This window comes from Porites lutea, chromosome 8, assembly GCF_958299795.1.
Source record: "Porites lutea chromosome 8, jaPorLute2.1, whole genome shotgun sequence".
Taxonomy (NCBI): Eukaryota; Metazoa; Cnidaria; class Anthozoa; order Scleractinia; family Poritidae; genus Porites; species Porites lutea.
In genome coordinates this window covers 2,993,415-3,012,403 of record NC_133208.1, presented here as the reverse complement: position 1 = coordinate 3,012,403, position 18,989 = coordinate 2,993,415, and the positions used below count along the sequence as shown (strand labels likewise).

The following is an 18,989-nucleotide window of genomic DNA, read 5'->3' as shown; positions in this document are numbered from 1 at the left end:
TTATCAATAACATCGCTGCACTAAGACAGGAGCGAATAGCAACCTTTCAGCTATATTTCATGAACGTGCTTGTGAGATAAGTGAGCAGTTTTCACAAACGTTGCACCATATCAATCAGCCCAAGTTTACAGCAGAACATCAGGTTAGTGAAATTTGTTTTTCTTGTGTAATTTAATTTCCGATTTTAATTTGGCTTTCGATTTGTCTCCAAATTAAGTTTTAAACGGCTACAGGCTTAGTATCGACAGTGTTTCGATAGCAGGCCGCTAGTGATCCCTTCATACGGTCTGGGGAACTCTGGGTTGTCTTATTCGAAGCGTTCCTTACTGTGGACATATGGACATCCTTCGGTTTCGGTTTCTTGTAGGAGCGCGTCCTTTATTTAAGTAATTAATTTTTCTCTTTGTAACTGACACGTACATGGAATTCAATAAAAGAAACAAATACTTTTGTGTTGTTGGTGTCTGGTTTTTCTATTATAAAGCCCCGAAATTTTTGTGGTAGGAGCGCGTTAATTATTCAACTAGCTAAATATTTAACCTCTGTAACTGCAACAATTCAATAAAAGAAAAAACCTCTTTGTTGCCGGAGTGTTGTTTTTCTAATAAATAGTTACTGATAACTCTCTTAGGTGAAGCTGTATTTAATTAAAAATACTTTAAAAAATAGCATCAATAAAAGTAAAACAAAAATATCCACGGTTGTCAGTGTCTTTTCTTATAGCCTAATCTGAGTTTTTTTTTTAAGCAACTATGTAATTTACTAATGCAATTTGATTTCAGCAACCTCGAAAACCAACGTTTTTTCCTTTTTTGGACTTCCGATCGTCTTTTTCGAGCGAAATAGGAAGAATACATCTTTAAGGGCGCGTCCGGTCAACATCGAGTTTTGCTTTTTTCTGCGTTCCTGAAGAAACGCTCTCTGCTGACTGCGACTGAAGCAGGAGATCAGGCACTAGAAGAGTATCCACGTGAATTGTACTTAATTATAATGTAATTGTACTTTGATGAACAATAAAGTTGTTTGAATGTTTAAACAAAGGGTGTTTGCTATTTTGTTACTTTCTTATATAATGCATGTACTATCAAATAAGCCTAAATACGGTACCTTTTGAAAACTGACGCTGCATAAGTTAATGTAATAGCTTAAACTTTGTGATCAATAAAATCAAAAACACAGAGGATACATGTGTCGATCTTTTTTTATACTAACGCAACATAATATCTAGAAAGTTGTATTTCAGGAACATGGGACGCAAACTTTTTTCTTTTTATTTTCTGCCATCGCTTTTCGGATAATTAATGGGAGACACCTTTTTTTACCGGGCGCGCCCTTTCGAAGAACTTGCAAGACACCATTTTTTTTGGCTCTGAGAAGAACGTACAAGACACCGGCGTTTTTTTCAAGATGTTACTGTATTTTTTAACACTTTGGGTGTGTTAATTCAAGAAACGCTTGGGGCCAGATTTGGACTGAACAAAGAGTTCAAAAGCCGAAGGTAAGAGTCGTGATATATCGATCAAGGTATTTTAACGTTCCAGATTGTTTTGTGTTTTAGGTCACACGCTATAAGGGGTCAGTGAGTGCAACCGTCCACAATGTTCAGAAGTGACAAGAGAGTAAAGAAAATAGCGTACATACCGTAAGTACAAAAGAATTAGGTATCCTGCAAAATTACAAAGAAATTACATTACCATTCACCAAAGCTAAAACGAGTTTCAAGCTCGTTATGTTTCACTGAATACTCCCAACTCTTGAAAGCGACTCGCCAACGAGTGGATGGACCGTGATTGGACCATAGTTATTCCAGTTACAACGCCGACATACTAGACATGATTCGCTGATCAATCTTCAGTTCATACTAATCAATTGCCTTGTATGCTTTCATTTATTGAAAGCAGGTGGAATACTCTAGAAAACACCCTTCAAGATTCCTTAAGGTGGCGAGAGGCGATTACGAGAATAAAGCCCTTTGACTTTAGTTCAGTGGTTTCTGGTAAGTCTTTAAGGATGTAAGTGGAATCAAGCCACGTCAACGCTCCCTTAACGAACAAGACAGAAGCAACAGAAAGGCCTTCATCACATTGGCTTTAATCATGATTCAGTTTTTCGCAGAAGTATTTCACTCAGATCAGAAAATTCCAATTGTCTTAGCAGTGCAATGAAGTTTATCTCTGTAGTAAGAGATTTGGAACCGCTCACATGATTCCCGTTTCAAGAGAGCATTTAAAACTAAAAAAATTCCAAACGTTTCTCTTTAAAGCATGTTTTAATCCAGTAGTTTTGTTGCTTTTGGCAGCATTTTCCATATATTTTTTCCGAGAACCTAATTGGAATTCTCGGTGCCGGTGATTCGAATGTATTGAATTCTCAAAGACAGCCAAAGTGAAAAATGTCACAAAAGTTCCAGATTTTTGGGGGGTAAAATAATAAGTTTTGAATAGAACTGTTCGAAAGTTCTACTTAGGGAGGTTTCATTTGGATGGCAACATCGGAGGATTTCTCCCAAATGATAAAAAGTTAGAGTGAAAAATCATGCATCTCGCCATAAATTAGTCTTGTAGCGAAAGGAAATCTTTTCAATGATTTTCATGGGGAAAGGAAACAATTGCTTGCATTGTTTCAACGCCTCTTGTTTTCTAGAAATCTTTTACTTAGTCTACTTAGGTCACCCCAAGGAGTACAGGAGTTGAGGAAGCTGTCAAGAAGTCTCCACTTGTGATACACTGGACATTAAAGAAGGCGTCAAAGCAAAGGTTTGTACGAGAATAGAAAATCCCTCTCGAGTTGTGATAGTAACCAAAGAATATGGATCAGAAAGACTACAATCCTAACAAAAGGTGCATGGAAAATAAGGCAAGTCAAAGAACAACATACTGAAATTACCCAGTTTTTAATTTTTTAAATGCTTGGGAGCGCCGCCATTTTAACCCCTATTGTAAACTGAGATTTGGACAGCCAACCCCTAAAATGTGTTTCGCACATTTTTACGACGACGTAAGTGGAGCTGGGAAAAGAAATCGCAACGAAATCAGAGAAAAGATAAAAACTGATTACAAATATCGTCCAAAGAAAGTTATATGAAAAAGGATTTATTTAAAACTGATAGTTTTTGTTTGTTTGTTTGTATGTTTCAACAGCTACAAAGGAAGGAGCAAAACGCCCTGACTGAGCATGACTGACGCTCTTAAAGAGGAATGACCAGATGGAGATGGAACGGACATTTAAGTCTTTCATTCAAGTCTGAACTTTTAGAAATTCGGTCATTTTTTTCCGTGTAAGCAGAAAAAAAAAGAAACAAGACACGTTTAATTCGAAAAATGAAAAACTGCAATTTCTTAGGAACTATGATTTTGCTAAAACGTGAAATCGCGAAGAAAATGGGTCATCGCAAAACACAAATTTTTCTCAAGGCCACGATGTATGGTGCACGTTTAGTCCCCCAAATACGATCCAGTGTCCTTGACCAGCCATTTTCTCTGTTATTTTACTTTGAATATTGAACATTGAACGAAATAAAAATGGAGTTTGTTTTTACCATAGAAAATAAAAATGTCGTTGAAAATGTAATAAAAGGTACATGGAAAATGAAAAACTAGAATAGCCACAGCTTCACTGATATAAGTTTATTTGTAACTTGTAATAAATCAGTTACCTCAACGGAAACAAGATGTGTTCGCAACTTTCAATACAGGCATTCACCGGACGATTAGATCGACTAATCTGGGACCTCCGAACTAACTAATGCTTGCATAACCTAACGCTTACAATAACCAGCTGTAACCGTCTAATGGCTAAATTTCAGGGGTTCCAGATTATTTTGGTGGGATTAAAAAAATACCGTTTAGGCTGGGTTGTGGCATGTATGAAAACATGAGTCTTTCCGATGAGTTAGTGTGGCTTATGTCTTCAAGCGATAGTCTTGATCATAACTTGTATTAGAAATTATTTAGGATCGGGACAGTGTAACGTCGAATACAAAGTCACCTGGCATTTTTAGAACTTGAACTCGCTAAAAAAGCATTTTAAGAAAATGAAAAAGGTCTTATGCGAATCAAATGGTGATAATAACAGTTAGGAATTTTCGTGACAAAACTGAGTTTTAGTGTGAAATTGATGAGTAGTGTAAAAAGATCAATAAAAAGTATCTTTTGCTGGAACTTGTGTTATCATTTTAACGCACTTGTCAATAATTCAATAAATTTCAGTTACTTAATGCTTGGTTTGTCTCGTTATGTGTGATGAGTGTTGTCTGATGAAGCCCTGTTCACCGCAAAAAAAAATATTGCAATTTTTTTGGCAACTCCTTTACAAGGCTCCCGAGTCTCCCTTGCCTGATCGCATGTTTATACGCGGCAAATTTGAAGTTAAAAACGTGTTTCCTCGCGCGTCAGACAAGAAAGGACTCTAAAGGTGGATTTCCACTGTCCTGTTATTTTTACGGGCGTACGCAGGTAAATTTTACGCGCGTAAATAACATAAAGCCAATGTATGGAAGGTCGCGCGTGAACGCAAAAGTCGAACTTTGCTCAACTTTGTTTAAAAGGGCTGTGTCACGGCAGTCCAGTTCATTTTGTTTAATTTTGCCAATTACTAGCCCTCAGTCGCTATGGAACTTAAAGTAAGCAAAGAAATTACATGTAAATGACAAAATCAGAGATCTGAGACAAACAAATATGTCTCCTTAGCATCATTTTTGAAGTTGTAAGCATCAGGGATCAACTTTAAAAAATTGTTAGGCTGAACAGTTTTCAAAAACCCGAATTTCAATCTTCTTCAGTTTTGCCCATCCGTGGCATCTGTTGTTTCTTTTATGTTATTTTAACTTTCCTTTAAAGTTTTAAGAGCTTATTTTTTTGTTTCTCTTAATTTAACGGACATTTTGTTATTTCCTAATTTAGCTGAATTTCGCGACACATCTCCTTTAAATACGCGCGGTCTTTCATACATTGTCGCTGTATTATTTACCCGCATAAAAATTACGTTACAGTTGAAATCCACCCTAAAGAGAAGGGACATCATGATAACTACAATCATCACGGACAAAAATAGTTGGGAAGGTTGTACAGCTAAAGAGTAGTTCAGTTTTCTCCGTTACTAAATATCCCCCGTCCCCCTATTCAATAGAGAGTTTGAGATTCGAGGACGACATTTAATTTTAAGTTTTCTCGCCTATTCTCTAAAAATAGACCCCCCGGAAAGCTTCATTGTACCTTTTTTCACCACAAAAGTTAGCAAACTTATTTCCGTTGAAGGAGGTTAAGCCCCCTCCCGATCGCTAAATGATAAAACTCCTTACATTCGATAACTTATTTTCACCACTACGACATTAGAGACCTTTAGATTCTAGCACGAGCACGACTACGAGTACGAGATTTGACTTGAAGTTTTTTTGCGTCTTCTCAAAATATAGACTTCCCAGAAAGCTTCATTTTACCATTTTTCACTAGAAAAGTTAGCACTGTTATCTTTAGTGAAGGTTACGCGCTTTCCCGATCGCAAAAAGACAAAACTTCTAACATTTGATATCTTGTGAAAGGTTTGAACCCAGGAGTCATTTCAAAAGTAGGTTGAGTTTGATCGTCCGGGTGAACGTAGTCCTGAATAGGACTGTTGTTGTTGACAGTGACTGACGTTTCAACAACCTGTGCCAGGGCGGATAAAGGTTGGGCGGTGAAACGAGCGCGTCCGAGCAAAAAGGTGTGATGCAGTGGACTGGGACTCTGCTTAGAAATGTCGCTTGTTTTCGACTTCGGTCAGGGCTTGCGATATGATGTGGTTTGTACATTAGACCCTGCCGCTGTCACTGAATTATGGCGGCTTGAATTGTTTTCTTGCACTTCTTCCTCGTTCCTTTGTGCTGGTACGCTGTCTCCGAGAGGCAAATGTTGCTATTTTTTGCGGGAGGTTTAGTTGGAGTAGACAAACATCTCTTTCAAAGGGTTTCTTTTATTACTTCCATGACTCTACCACTGAATTATATTTTCGTTCTGCTACTCGCCAAATTCGATGTTATTCCAAAACAAAACAACTAAGTACTGTCTAAAACACGAAGGAAAATCTCATCCATGTAATCCATGGCAAAACTAAAAGACAGCAGATCGTGTTTCATAACTAGATGACGTGTATTTTATAAATGCGTGCAGCTCGTGCAAGGTGAAATTATGCTAATTTCAATCACCATCATCCTTCTTTTTAATTTTGAAAAAAACATCTCAGACGTCTTTCTGTTTCTTCGAAACTTCAAAATTAGCTTCCCCTCAGTTTTTTCTGTTTACCTTGTTTTGTTCTAGAGAGAAAAACGGAGAAAAAACCTTACAACTAACCTCAATAAATTTTGTTTACGTGCGGTTGCCGGATTTGCAACGCATTGCGCGAATCGCCATGGCGCGTTGCACCCGAGAAGCAAAGTTTGAAGAAGTACAACGCCACTATATCAATATATATCAATGTAATTTTTTGTTACGTTATATAAAATTTATCCTCCTTTAACATATGTAAAAATTGAGGTTAAGAAGTGTTAAGCTTTTGCAAACGAAACGGCGAAAGACGATTAGGCGATATTTAGTGGAAGGAGGAGGTATTCAACACTTTCAAATTAAACTCAAATTTTGGCATTATACGACCAACAAGTTTGACTTATAGACGTACAGACACAAACATATAAAACTGTTTATTGATATTGTTATGAAACGAATTTATCTATTTAACATTGTAGCCTGAAATTACAGAAAGAAAATAGGATTTCCGGTTTGCAAAAAGGAAAATTTCGCCGGTCTTGAAGCGCACCGGAAGCGCGGAAAGAGCGCTCGTGCCAGTCCTACTCCGCATCACACATTGAATGAAGAGAGGAGCGCTCGTTTCACCGCCCAACCTTTATCCGCCCTGACCTGTGCGGTAGTCATCTTCAGAGTTTTCGCCAGCACGACATTCGCGCTAAAACTCGTAGTAGAATGACGACGGCTACCACGTTTTCCCGCCAAAATGATGCTGGCTCACCCGGGTGCACTACTCAGTATTGAGAAAATCTCGTACTCGTCTTAGAATCTAAAGCTCTCTATTCTCGCTAAAACTCGTAACAGACTGACGACGGCTACCACTTTTTCTCGCCAAAATGACGTTGGTTCGAGCGCGCCCAGTCGTCTTCGTTTTGGAATCTAAAAAGCTCTCTATTGATGGGATATAACAGAACAATTCCGTGAACAAACATTCATGTTTTGCTCAACATTGGGCCAGGGTCAGGAGAGGAAGGAAAAAGAGGTAGGAAGTAGCAGCCTTCCCAACACTTTTGACGATGATTGTAGGTATAGGAATTCGGAAACCACACAACCATGTAAAACATTTTATTCCTTAGAGGAGAATTCGTTCTGTCACGTTACCATGGATTTCAACAAACCGTGGTCCTTCAAATATAGCAGAAAAAAAAAACGGAGCAATTGATATGTATGACTTTACTGTAAATGATTGCACTCAGAAACAAAACGGTAGTCCATACTATTCTTTCATCATTCGACAGTGCAGAAGACTGTCTCCGTCAGAAAGATTGTCGAGATTCAGAAATTTTGCTTCCATAGTAACGTGACGTCACACTTCTCTTGCCCCAGCTACTTCATACTTGCTTAGAAAAAAAATTTCCTGCAAGCGCTTGTACGAGCACAAATGTAATAGAAAGCTTAAGGGAAATATCCTGCCGACCAGATTGCTAGAAAAAAATTCTTGATGACCAGAAATCACCCACCCCACCCCTCAAGAGTTAAATGGTCGGCCTCTTAAAGGTACGTGGACAAGTGCAAATAAAAGCTATCAATTACATTTGTTCAGATTCGTTTTCTCGGAAAATTTTCTCGGTTCATTTTAGAGCAATCAACCATCAAATTGTTGACAAACAGAATTTAACTGAATTTGCTTTTTAAAAGAAAGCGTAAAAGCTCTAATATCTGCATCAAAATTTGACGCACTAATCTTAACCCAGCCTTGAACGACTCAGCCCTGGTTTTAAAGTGTAACCGATTGAATAAAAATCAACTTCAAAAGATTTTCATTGGCAAGGTTATTCAAATAGCCGCCAGCTGGTGCGAGGTATGGACACGAGAATTTTTTGCGGGGTGAGAGACAGAAGCAAACTCCAAAAATTCTCGGAAGACCCAATCACCTATAAAGAATAACAATCATGAGGTGACGATTTATTTTCGAGTTTTACCTTGCACCAGCTGAACGGGAATTTGAAAATATAAATAAAAATCCCTAAGGGAAAAACCCGGAACAGGCCCGAAACATCCCGAAACACTCCTGGAACACCCTCGGAACACCCCTGGAACACCTACAGGACACCCGGAATTCCCCGGAATACCCCCCTGACGGGCCAGACCCAGTCCCAAGCGGATGGCCCATGAGGGATTTAATATATTTTCAATAAATATCTTCTACCCAAATTGATGTCTACCGTGTTCGAGAGTATCACTCATAAAATTCACTTATTTTGATTCTTGTCTTGTTTTCTTTGTTTTTGATATTTTGTCTTTGATTAAAAAGAAAAAAAAAATTGCGTGTGTGTTAGTGTTTCATATTGATTTTTCAGGTAATCTTTGATTTCCAAAATTTATTATAGCGCTTGATTTCTCAAATGGCGTTTTTGATTTTCAAAATGACATAGAAATGGACGTGACAGCTTCCCAGTAAGGGGTGGTCAGCGATACTCAAGGCCAGGACACTCAAACGTATATCATGGCACAACAAGACAGAGAGGGTATTCTTTCCGAGGAAGCTGCCTTAACAACCATCAGAACAGTCGCAAAGACTGTTAAACTAAAACAAAAATATTTATTCCAACGGAGGAACTACAGAACATCGCGCGTCAGTCTTAAGGCTCACTAATCTCAAAAAAACATAACGGACCGTGCCCCAACCTCGTCCCCAGGGCTTTTCCATTTTTCAAGGAAAAAGCCCTGGGGACGAGGTTGACCGTACCCGAGGGGGACACTCAAGGATTGTTTGGGTAAAGTTTTGCCGCCGAGGCCTTCAAACCCAGACCCTGCTTAAGACAAGAGAACCTATTTTAGGACCCTGATTCGTTTCGTTTCGCTGACAGAACTAAGTTATTTTCAAAAGAACATCGTCGAATTGGATTTTTTGTTTAAAAAAATTGCTGGTACCACAAATTTAGACAGCTTATATCCAACCTTTACATTTTTTAAACGATTCCGGTCCAAGACCCTGAAAACCGTGCCCTGTTCAGGGGCACATACACGTCAAGGCCAAATAAGGGAGTGCCCCCCTCCCTTCCGGGAAATATACCTACAGAACAAAGAATTCTACATGCAGTTTACGTAATCTACCCGCTCGAAAGAAAAAAAGGAGCATTACCTGCAAAATTAAAACGAAACACTAAAACCAAGAATATTTTTCTTTTTGATCAAAGACAATATATCAAAGTAAAAGAAAACAAGACAAGAATCAAATTAGTGAATTTTATAAGTGATACTCCTCAAACACGATAGACATCAAATCGGCATGATATTTATTTAAAAGACATTTTATATTTGGTTTATTTAATTTTTCTTGACTTCACTAGCGGCTCTTTCAGCTATATTTCAGACAAAAAGGCCCGTAAGTATTCATATAAAGGCAACGGACTACTTTCTTAAAATCTTCAGAAGTCGTTAAGTAGCGTGAATTCGTCAATCTGACCCAATCTCCGTTTTCCAGTTATAGATAAAACTTATTTATTGATTCATTGATGATATTTTAGAGTTTTTTTTTTTGGTTTTTAGTTTTTTTGCCTAGTTTTTGTTTTTGTAATTTTTTGCCTAGTTTTAAGGGTGTTCCGGGGGCGTTCGGCCCATCAGGGGGTGTTCCGGAGTATTCCGGGAGTGTCCCGGGGTGTTCCGGGTTTAACAGACACCCTGCGAAGTGTAGTTACTTAATGCTCATTTGAAAATTTTAAAGTTGACGCTGTTATACCGCACGTGGCAGAGCGCGTCGACGAATAAGCGTGAGTTAATTAAACGGGTTTTTTTTAACGGTGTATAGTTTTGTACCCTGAAGAAGGCAGCATTGTCGAAACGTCGGTTAAAAATCTTGTAATAGCGTCTGTTTTACAATTTACAAAAGAACATTGGTGATCGGGTATTTGAAAATGGCTGCCAATGGCTGCTCTCCGTGCGTTCTAGATAGAATTGGAGCTTGGAAGTGTTTGGTTTCGGAATAGAGGCCTCTAGCTTTTAAAGTTAATCGTCCAAAAATACAAGTCATTGAAGAAACAACGTAAAATCAACAGCTCAATGCGTTTATTTCTGTCCAAAAAACTATATTTTATATGTACATGCTTATTAAAGAATATTTTGTTTTGACAATATATGACAGCCAAAAAGACGAAAAAACATTTTGGCCAACGAGTATATTACTTACAGCATCTGAATTGCAAGTTACATTCTTCATATCATTTAAGGTCCGTTTCCTACGTTTTGAAACCTACGATCATGCCCTCCCTATATATCTAATACGTCTTTAAAAATCTCTCTTCTCAAAAAGAAAAAAACGCCTCATCGCAGGTTAAAGAAACCTATCCTGGGTCTTTAGATGGAAAAGTGTTGACATCACACATCATGCACGTGCGCTATACTAACTACTGCATAAAGATTGCCAAAATTGCAGAAAAAAAAGGCCAAGAAAACGCCACGAAGTTGCTTGAAAACCGCCGAAGTATTGCCTGTGTAAACTGGCCTGTACTGTCTTGGTTTGCACAGTACTGTCGAACAACAAGAGTTTTTAGAATTACCTACAGATGTTTTTGCTGATGAGCCTTTCAAGTCCTAATATCAGCTATCATACTCTCTACACTGTCCTTCATACAATACCTATGGTAATGTTGAGGAGAATTTGCTTAACGATTAAGATGTGTAATCCTAAGTAATGACTTCCGTTACTCTCACTACTTTAGTGCTTGCTTGAGCAGTAAAAATGTTAGGAGAAATTGGATGTACGTCAATATTAAGGCTTGACGGGTTATAGGTGCGGGGGCCCGTTTCTCGAAAGTCCCATATGCATTGCTTTATGAGCCGAAGTCATATTCTAAAATCAAAATAATATAAAGAATAGTAGCGTCGGTTTTAATCCCCTTACTAGGCTATTGTATTTCGCAAACTGGTTACTTTAATGCATAACTTTTAAGACTATTTAAAATACCTCAACCTTGAATGCAAATACGCCAGCTTTGGGGGCCCATTAATTACTGGGAGATTCGAGAAACAGGCCAACGGGAGTTTAAATTCCTTGTCGACTGAGTCCATTTGATACAATGTGGGAGTTCCACCAGTCTACACATAAGAGGAAATCCAACTGAGAAGTTATTTCATATTTTTGTATTTCTGGAACAACGAATAAAGTATTCTGAGTGTTGACTTGAGGTCCTTCTGAACCACATCTGCAAAAAAAACAAACAAACAAATAAGCTCAGTCATCAACAAGCAAGTGCAAAGGGTTACCCTGATTGTTTACCAGTCGATCCTCGGCTTGGGCAAACGGTACGCAAAATTCAGGACTGGTAAATTTTGGCTCGGAATCGCGTTTACCATTTGTACAGATCAGTTGAACCATTTACTGCAAAGTAACCGCAAAGGCCTGGAATTGGTATCAAAGATGGCTTAATTGATTAATTGTCCTTGAGACTGTTCTCTTTCTTTCGCTTTTAACACAGATATTTTCCTGTTGCAACTTCTGTTCCGCTCCTTTCGATAAAAAGGGGACTGAATACTTTGAGGGAATGGGGGTACACACTTTTTGGGGCCGTCTATATCCCCGAGGCCCCTTTTATATTCCATTTTAGTAAAATCCAACTAGTGGTCTATTATCAATGCTGCGTTCTGATTGGTTGAGCTATTACTAGGCTATATGTTATAGCCTACCAGAAGCGAAAAGCACCGGCTTTTTGGCCTCAAAAAAGGATTGAAGACTAGCTTTAACTAGCTAATTTTTTTTATTCTCGATATTTTTGACCAACTAGTTGGATTTTACTAAAACAATTATCCCTCTCGCCCTCATGGCCCCTGAGTCAATAGCCCATTCGGCCTTCGGCGTCATGGGCTATTAACTCAGAGCCCATTCGGGCTCGAGGAATAATTGTTAAATACCTCCCCATAAATTATAGCCCCACACCTCTCCCAGGTTGAAGACCCGACCAAAATTAGCAGGCGAGAATCATCTCTTTTTAGAGATAGCTTTTACCTTAAAATTTACTTGACTAAGTCATTTACCTTCAGGTTTGGCATGAAACTTCATTCCACTGTCTCTCATGAGGTCAATAGCTAAAGCAACATTATGGAGCTGTTTTGAATAATGAAAACACCAGTAAGGAGCGAGCTTAAACAACAGGGATGTTGTAAAGGCTTCGTATCTTTAGGCAGATGGCGACCGCAACGAGAATGCCAAAAAAGCAGTAAGTTTATATTAGCAAAAGAACAACTTTGCACGTGAAGAATACTTCTTGATACATTTTTTTTTCTTTTTCGACTACGACGTGAAATTGCCTAGTTTCACGTTTTATCGAGAAGGTAATAGGGAGCTTAAGAAAAGACGACGCCGATAGCAACGAGAACGGCAAGAAAGCAATAGGTTTGATAAACAAAACAACAACTTTGCACATGCATCAAGCTTTTTGTACATTTCACTGCCGTCACTGCACGACTACGAAGTGAAAGCGCCTAATTTCACGTTTTGTGGAGGACATGAACAAAAGACAACGACTTCCTTTTTCTTTTCCTGTAATTTGAAACAATCCTTTAGAATTCAACGCCAGAAAAATTTGCCAACATTTGACGAATTGCACGATATGGAATAAGCGTGATCCCTACGTCTATTAAATTATTAACTGCAGCATACCTTTTGATCTTTGTTTGCTGGTGTGATGTAATACTGGTAAAGTGGAACAAAGAAACCTTCCAGAAGCCCCAGCAAAAAGACAAGGTAAACACCATCATGGAACTAAGGCAACAAAAAGAAAAAAATGAACAATTTTAATCTATTAATAATCTATTTAAAAGGCAGCAGTTCCTTTTATTACTTAAGTATGTACATCCTAAAGTTCCAAAAGTGAAAACCACCAAAGTCTATGTAGTGAGCCTCCACAATGTCATGATAAATTTTCATGAGTGCTCTAAAGTAGCCCCGCCCCCCCTTCCCCCTTCCCTGTATCCCATGGATCCACTACCCCACTTCTTCAAAAAATGATCCTATACGAACATAACGATTACAGACTTTCTTTCTCTACACCTTTCAATATTGGTACACTGTATGCACTAATGTTTTTTTAAAGATAAGACCTTTTATTTTCATGATTTATATGTAGTTCTGATCATCCTAATCACCTTTATGTTGATTGAACAATTTAAAATACCATAAGAATGATTTAGAAGTTGGTTAAAAACGGTGATGTTATATTGTGTGTCCTGTCTAGGTCCAGGAACATCTCTAAGATTTCATGTTGCTGGCTAAACAAGACACATAGGCAGAAACAAACAGCTAAGGATTTCTATTGGAACTATTTTCCAAACAAAATAGCCAGAAATCACATTCATTTTGGTAGCTGGGGCAAAATTCCCATTTCATGGCCCTTAATAACAGCCCTGTAGTTCATTAGTACCTGTGAGTCAATATTGTCAACCTCCAGGCTTAACTTGCTTAGATGCTTGTTAACAAAACTCTGCAGAGACTACAAATCAATCAATCAATCAATTAGCTATCAGTAATTACCATAAAACTATACTTTTTTTGAATGTCTTACAGTTTTCTCACAGAATTGGCCACTTGCACAACAGTGTCGTTTTAGTGTTACTAATACCAGACTCAATTTCATATTTCATTTCATATTTGCAATTGAAAATCCCAGCGAGGTTTAAAACAATAAAAGCCCTAATTTGCACAAGAAAGCAAAACACTGAGACACTGTGGTTCATAAAATGACGTCATCATGTAAAACAGCCTATTGCAACACATTTCATCTGTCTTGGATCTCTTTAAATAATTAACTCCCTAACTCCCTGTGGTATAATTGCAGTTTTTGTGGAAATACATAAGTGGCAATGGCATCAAAAAGTAAATATCATTAACACTTGAAAAAATGAAACTGCCATTATACATCAGGCTACTAAAATCCTAAAGAAAGCTCATGGATAATATATGTGCATACTGTGGGGTATTCTTCTAAACATACTGTATGCGCATATGAACAAAAAATCGTAGGTGAGAAATAACAGTTTTCAAATCAGATAGATGGCCCGGTGGGGTACTGCCATATATGGGCTATATAGGTATGTGCCGCTGTGAAGGGTATGGTTTTCAAGCAGTTTACTCTAGGATAGGGTATATAAATCAGAGCGCTGAAAAACTGATCAGTTGGTTGAAGATTTTATCTAGACTACAAATTGTGGTAAAAGGTTTAGTTTTGGCTAGACTGTGCTAGTGACCTCAGTAGTTTCTGGAAAACAGCTACTCTAGGATAGGGGGGATTAGTGGAGTTTACTCTAGTATAGGGTAGCAAAATTCAGCTAAACTAGCTCTGGTATAGGTTAAGGGTTCCAGGGTCCCAGTGGCACATCCCCACCCAGAAATTCCTAAAGTACCCCCCCCCCCCCCGCCCCCAGGATAGATGGGCTTTAACTGAGGCAAATCTGTGGCAATTACTTCATGTACCTTATTGTAGAGTACTTTAAGGGCTGCCATAATTTCACCAAAATTAAATTGCATATACCTTTTTAATCACATTTAGCTTCTCTGGTGCATTATCAAACAGTGCGTCAAAGGTATCTCTTTCTAGAAATGAAAAGAAAAAATTGAGCCTGTATAAATGACTGACTAGACAAAAAGTTAAGAAAAACAGCCACAACTATGAAAAAGTTTAGAAAGAACTGCAAAAACATACCAGGCTTTCCTTCATCACTAAAAAAGAAAAAAAGAGTTAAATTCTGTGATTTAAAGATCATAAAAATAGTCACTGTCATTCAATCTTGAGGGTAAAATTTCAACAAGCAACATGGCCTTAAACAACAACATAAGAAAGATGAAATTTTGACAAACAACAAAAAGATGGGTTAAAACTGCAACAGCGATGAAAAATATGCACATACTATAATATACAAAAAATAATATCAACAGGGACATGGCTTCCTTTGCAAGATATGAAACAAATGGTTTTGAAATTCAGACTAAGGTTATATACGTACCCCTTCCGTAGAAAAGGGCCTCAAAAAAACCTAGCAAGACTTTACACTTTCACACCAGACATCAACAATTGCATCTGACATTCTTGATGCTCATGCCACTTACTCTTCTCCTTCAGTCACTTCGGTTATCTCCTCAACAACCTTCTGAGGAAGCAGAATGCCTCCTTTCTTCTGTACAATGACTGTGTTTATTGTAATTCCACTGGGCAGTTTCTGTGGACACTCAAAATGACGTACCAAGGCAACCAGCAGATGCAGAATGGCTACAATGTCCTTGTCATGTATTTCTGGAGAAAAGATCCCATCACAATATACAGTCAAACTGAGTTTTACAGACACCCACTTAAAAAAAACAGACACCTCATCATTACATCAGTTTTCTTTGTCCCTGAGGAAAGCCCTTGCATTTTATGTAAAGTCAATCTGCTTAACAGGGAAACTTTCTATGGCCCCCCTCAGTGTCCAGTGTTTTGTGTTTCTCACTATCATAAGGTTCAAGTTTTTATTCAACCTTTACAAATCGTCATTTCGGCAAACAAATGCAAAATTTCTCTCGGTTTGTCAGTACCGACAAATTCACTGACAACTTTTTTGACTTGACTAAGCTAGGGTTCAATTGACATGAACTGACAAACCGACAACTGATAAATTTTGTCGGTTTGTCAGTACCGACAAATTCACTGACAAATTTTGACTTAATTAAGCGAGAGTTCAACTGACATAAACCGACAAACCGACAACTGACAAACCGACAACTGACAAATTTTGTCAGTTTGTCAGTACCGACAAATTCACTGACAACTTTTGACTTAATTAAGCAAGGGTTCAACTGACATGAACGGACAAACCGACAAATTCACTGACAAATTTTGACTTAATTAAGCGAGAGTTCAACTGACATGAACTGACAAACCGACAACAGACAAATTTTGTCGGTTTGTCAGTATCGACAAATTCACTGACAAATTTTGACTTAATTAAGGGAGAGTTCAACTGACATGAACCCACATGAATGGTCAAAGGGCCAGTAAGGGAAAAGCGGATGTATAAATGCATGATGTTGCAGGCACGATATGAGTTTAATAACCTCATTAATTATTTTTTATACAGTATCATGTCCATGCCGTTCACATAATTTTTTGGACCAAAAGCAATGTGAAACCACCATGATAAGGCCTAAGAGCACAATCGACAAAACTCAACAATATATAATACATTTTAAGTGTAAATCTCTGATCACCTTTATATCCTTATAGTCTAATTGTAGATCTAACAATCTCATTTTGTGTTTCTTTTTAAATGAATGCGCCTGCCTAAATTTCAATTGAAACCATTCAATTACAGTGTAGAATGGCAAGTATATGACATTCCTGTTATCAAATCAAGTAACACTATAGAGCCTCTGTATGGGCACCTGCCGACATCTATTTTGTTGCTCGTTGCTTTTTCATCCATCAGTTTTTCAGGCGAAATAGTGGCCTTTACGGGAATTAATTATTTTGCATGGTAACCCTATAGCTAATAGCGAGGTCAGAGCACCACATCGACGACGAAAAGTAGAAAATAACCAAAACAAAAAGTTTTGAAAGTGCATCATGCCGGACTAACGTTTTCAAACTTTATTGAAAAGGTAGCGATCGTCGCTTTAATCTCTAAGATGGTTGCCTTACCAATCTTTGACGTATTGTCACCAGTTCGGTTTCTTTGTCGGAAATGCCCATTCAGAGGCTTCAATTTAATAACGTAATGGTAAAGTAAATAAATACAACTTGGTTGAAATATCATAAACCTCCTGAGTAAATTTTAAAACTAAACCCTTATAAATATTTACCGTCTATTATACAGTAAAAAAAATCACTGGTTGCGCTTTTCCAAAATATAGCACTATGTTTTAATACAATTCATCTTAAGGGCATGGAAAGTACAAATGTAAAAATGAGCATGCTTATAAGGAGAATTTGTTGTTCAGCATTCGCAAAACTTCAGATACAGCAATAAAAAGGTTCATACATTGTACCAATCTGATTTGTTTGTATATGCTGGCAGAGTAAGACCTCGTATACGCCTTGCAATATGTTACAAATGTGACATCTTTGTAAACGTCTCAAATAATAGTGGTAGCCTGTTTCAGACGTTCCGACTGCCGAGTGTGAGGGCAAGATTGAGAAACTTCTTAATATAATCACCCATTGTTTTGTCTTTTTTTCCTCTACCTCCAGAATCTGAATGTCAGGGACTTTCAACAAGGACAACAAGTTCCTTTTTTGAAAAGGGCCCTAGATACTCTGCTTTTGGTGTATTCTATAACATGATCCGCTATAAGTGAAACAACAGAGGATCAGACTGTCTGTGCTACAGTGTATGTGTTTTTGTAGAAAATTTGAAGCATGTTTTTGTCCAGGCAGACTGCATGTTTAACTGCCAGTTCGAAAGAAGAAGCAGACTGATGTAAGTTTTTATGCGCAGGGGATACTCCCTTATACAATTGCCTAATAGGTATGTACTGCCCAAAAAGGTATAGTTTTTGCACCATTTTGGTCTGACAACGGGTATACACTTTGACTTTCACGAGTGCTTTTCAAGGGAATACAGAGATGCATGAACGTAGTTGTCGTTTCAATTGTAAATGAATGAAAAAGAAAGAGTAATATGCAAAATTAATAGAAATAATGTGCTGAAAAGGGAAATCTTTCAGTTAGCATTCTTATCTAAGGGGCTGTTTAGATGACTGGAAGTGGGGGGAACTCAGCTATGTGACGTAACCCGCCTGTCCAAATAATCTCTCATTTTAATTCGATCATGCGTACATGATAAGTGGGGTGACCCGCCACATGTTACTTCGCCTATCTGAGGTCCCCCACCTACATGTAAACAGGTCCTAATTACAGTGATGGTAACATAATTTCTGCCTACGCCAGGTCTGACAATGTGTATGTCTTTTGGAGGCTAGGTCTCAGAAAAGGGGATCGAAAATAATTAAAACTTGTTAGTTTGAAATAGGGTCAGGATGTGGCGAACCTGGTGGCACACCCCCACCACAAATTTCCAGGCATCCTCCCCCCTGGGATGGTTTCCTCAAAGGACTTGTATTTTTTTCGAGTATAGAACAACATTAAAAGTACTAGACCTTAGTAGCAGACTTGATGAAACTGACCGTGCTACCAGCAGTTTCATTACTCACTTTTGCTTCCCCATCCCCTAAAAAGGTGCTTACATGCCCTCTAGAGTACATCGTATTTCTCTGCATTCAATGGTATTTCACTACGGGGTTTACCCTAATAAACAATATGTATGTTTATCCATATGATGTATGATTTTGAGGTGACGCTGTACTGATGGAATGAAGAGCCTAGTATACATTGAATACAGCTCATTGAAAAAGCAAGCTGATTATAACTGGATGTTTTTACAACACTAGCCTTGGAGATAATCAACAATAAATGACTGGGACCGGGAAGCTGAATTAGTCTTTATATCAACCCTATTCTTAAAAGTAATGATTGTGAGTTTGTGCAAGTTGAACCATATAGTAGAACATAGAGTAGGAATGTACATATCGATGGCCACCCAGATGAGAGGGAGGCGGTTCAGTCCAATTGAGCTCGTAGGCCTTATCATGGTTTTTTTTTTTTTTTAACAGTTTTTATTGAATTAAAGACAAGTTTTACAATGTTACTTAAGAACAAACATAAAATACAATTCTACTTAAAAAGGAAAAAGGATAACAATAACAACGAAAAATATATTACAACAACGACGAAAATAATAAAGATG

At 37.9% G+C, this 18,989-nt stretch overlaps 1 protein-coding gene across 1 annotated transcript in view; it reads right to left on the bottom strand.

Annotated features, from left to right (window-relative positions):
• Nucleotides 1-11,051: 11,051 nt before the first annotated feature.
• LOC140945094 (beta-parvin-like) overlaps nt 11,052-18,989 on the bottom strand; it is a 9,152-nt gene continuing 1,214 nt past the window's right edge. Inside the window, exons 2-8 of the mRNA XM_073394158.1 lie at nt 15,319-15,502; nt 14,915-14,931; nt 14,744-14,805; nt 13,637-13,705; nt 12,877-12,978; nt 12,252-12,321; nt 11,052-11,422 (exon numbers count right to left, since the gene is read on the bottom strand). Coding sequence (XP_073250259.1) covers nt 11,346-11,422; nt 12,252-12,321; nt 12,877-12,978; nt 13,637-13,705; nt 14,744-14,805; nt 14,915-14,931; nt 15,319-15,502 — 581 coding nt within the window. The 3' untranslated portion in view covers nt 11,052-11,345. The remainder of the gene's footprint in view (nt 11,423-12,251; nt 12,322-12,876; nt 12,979-13,636; nt 13,706-14,743; nt 14,806-14,914; nt 14,932-15,318; nt 15,503-18,989) is intronic.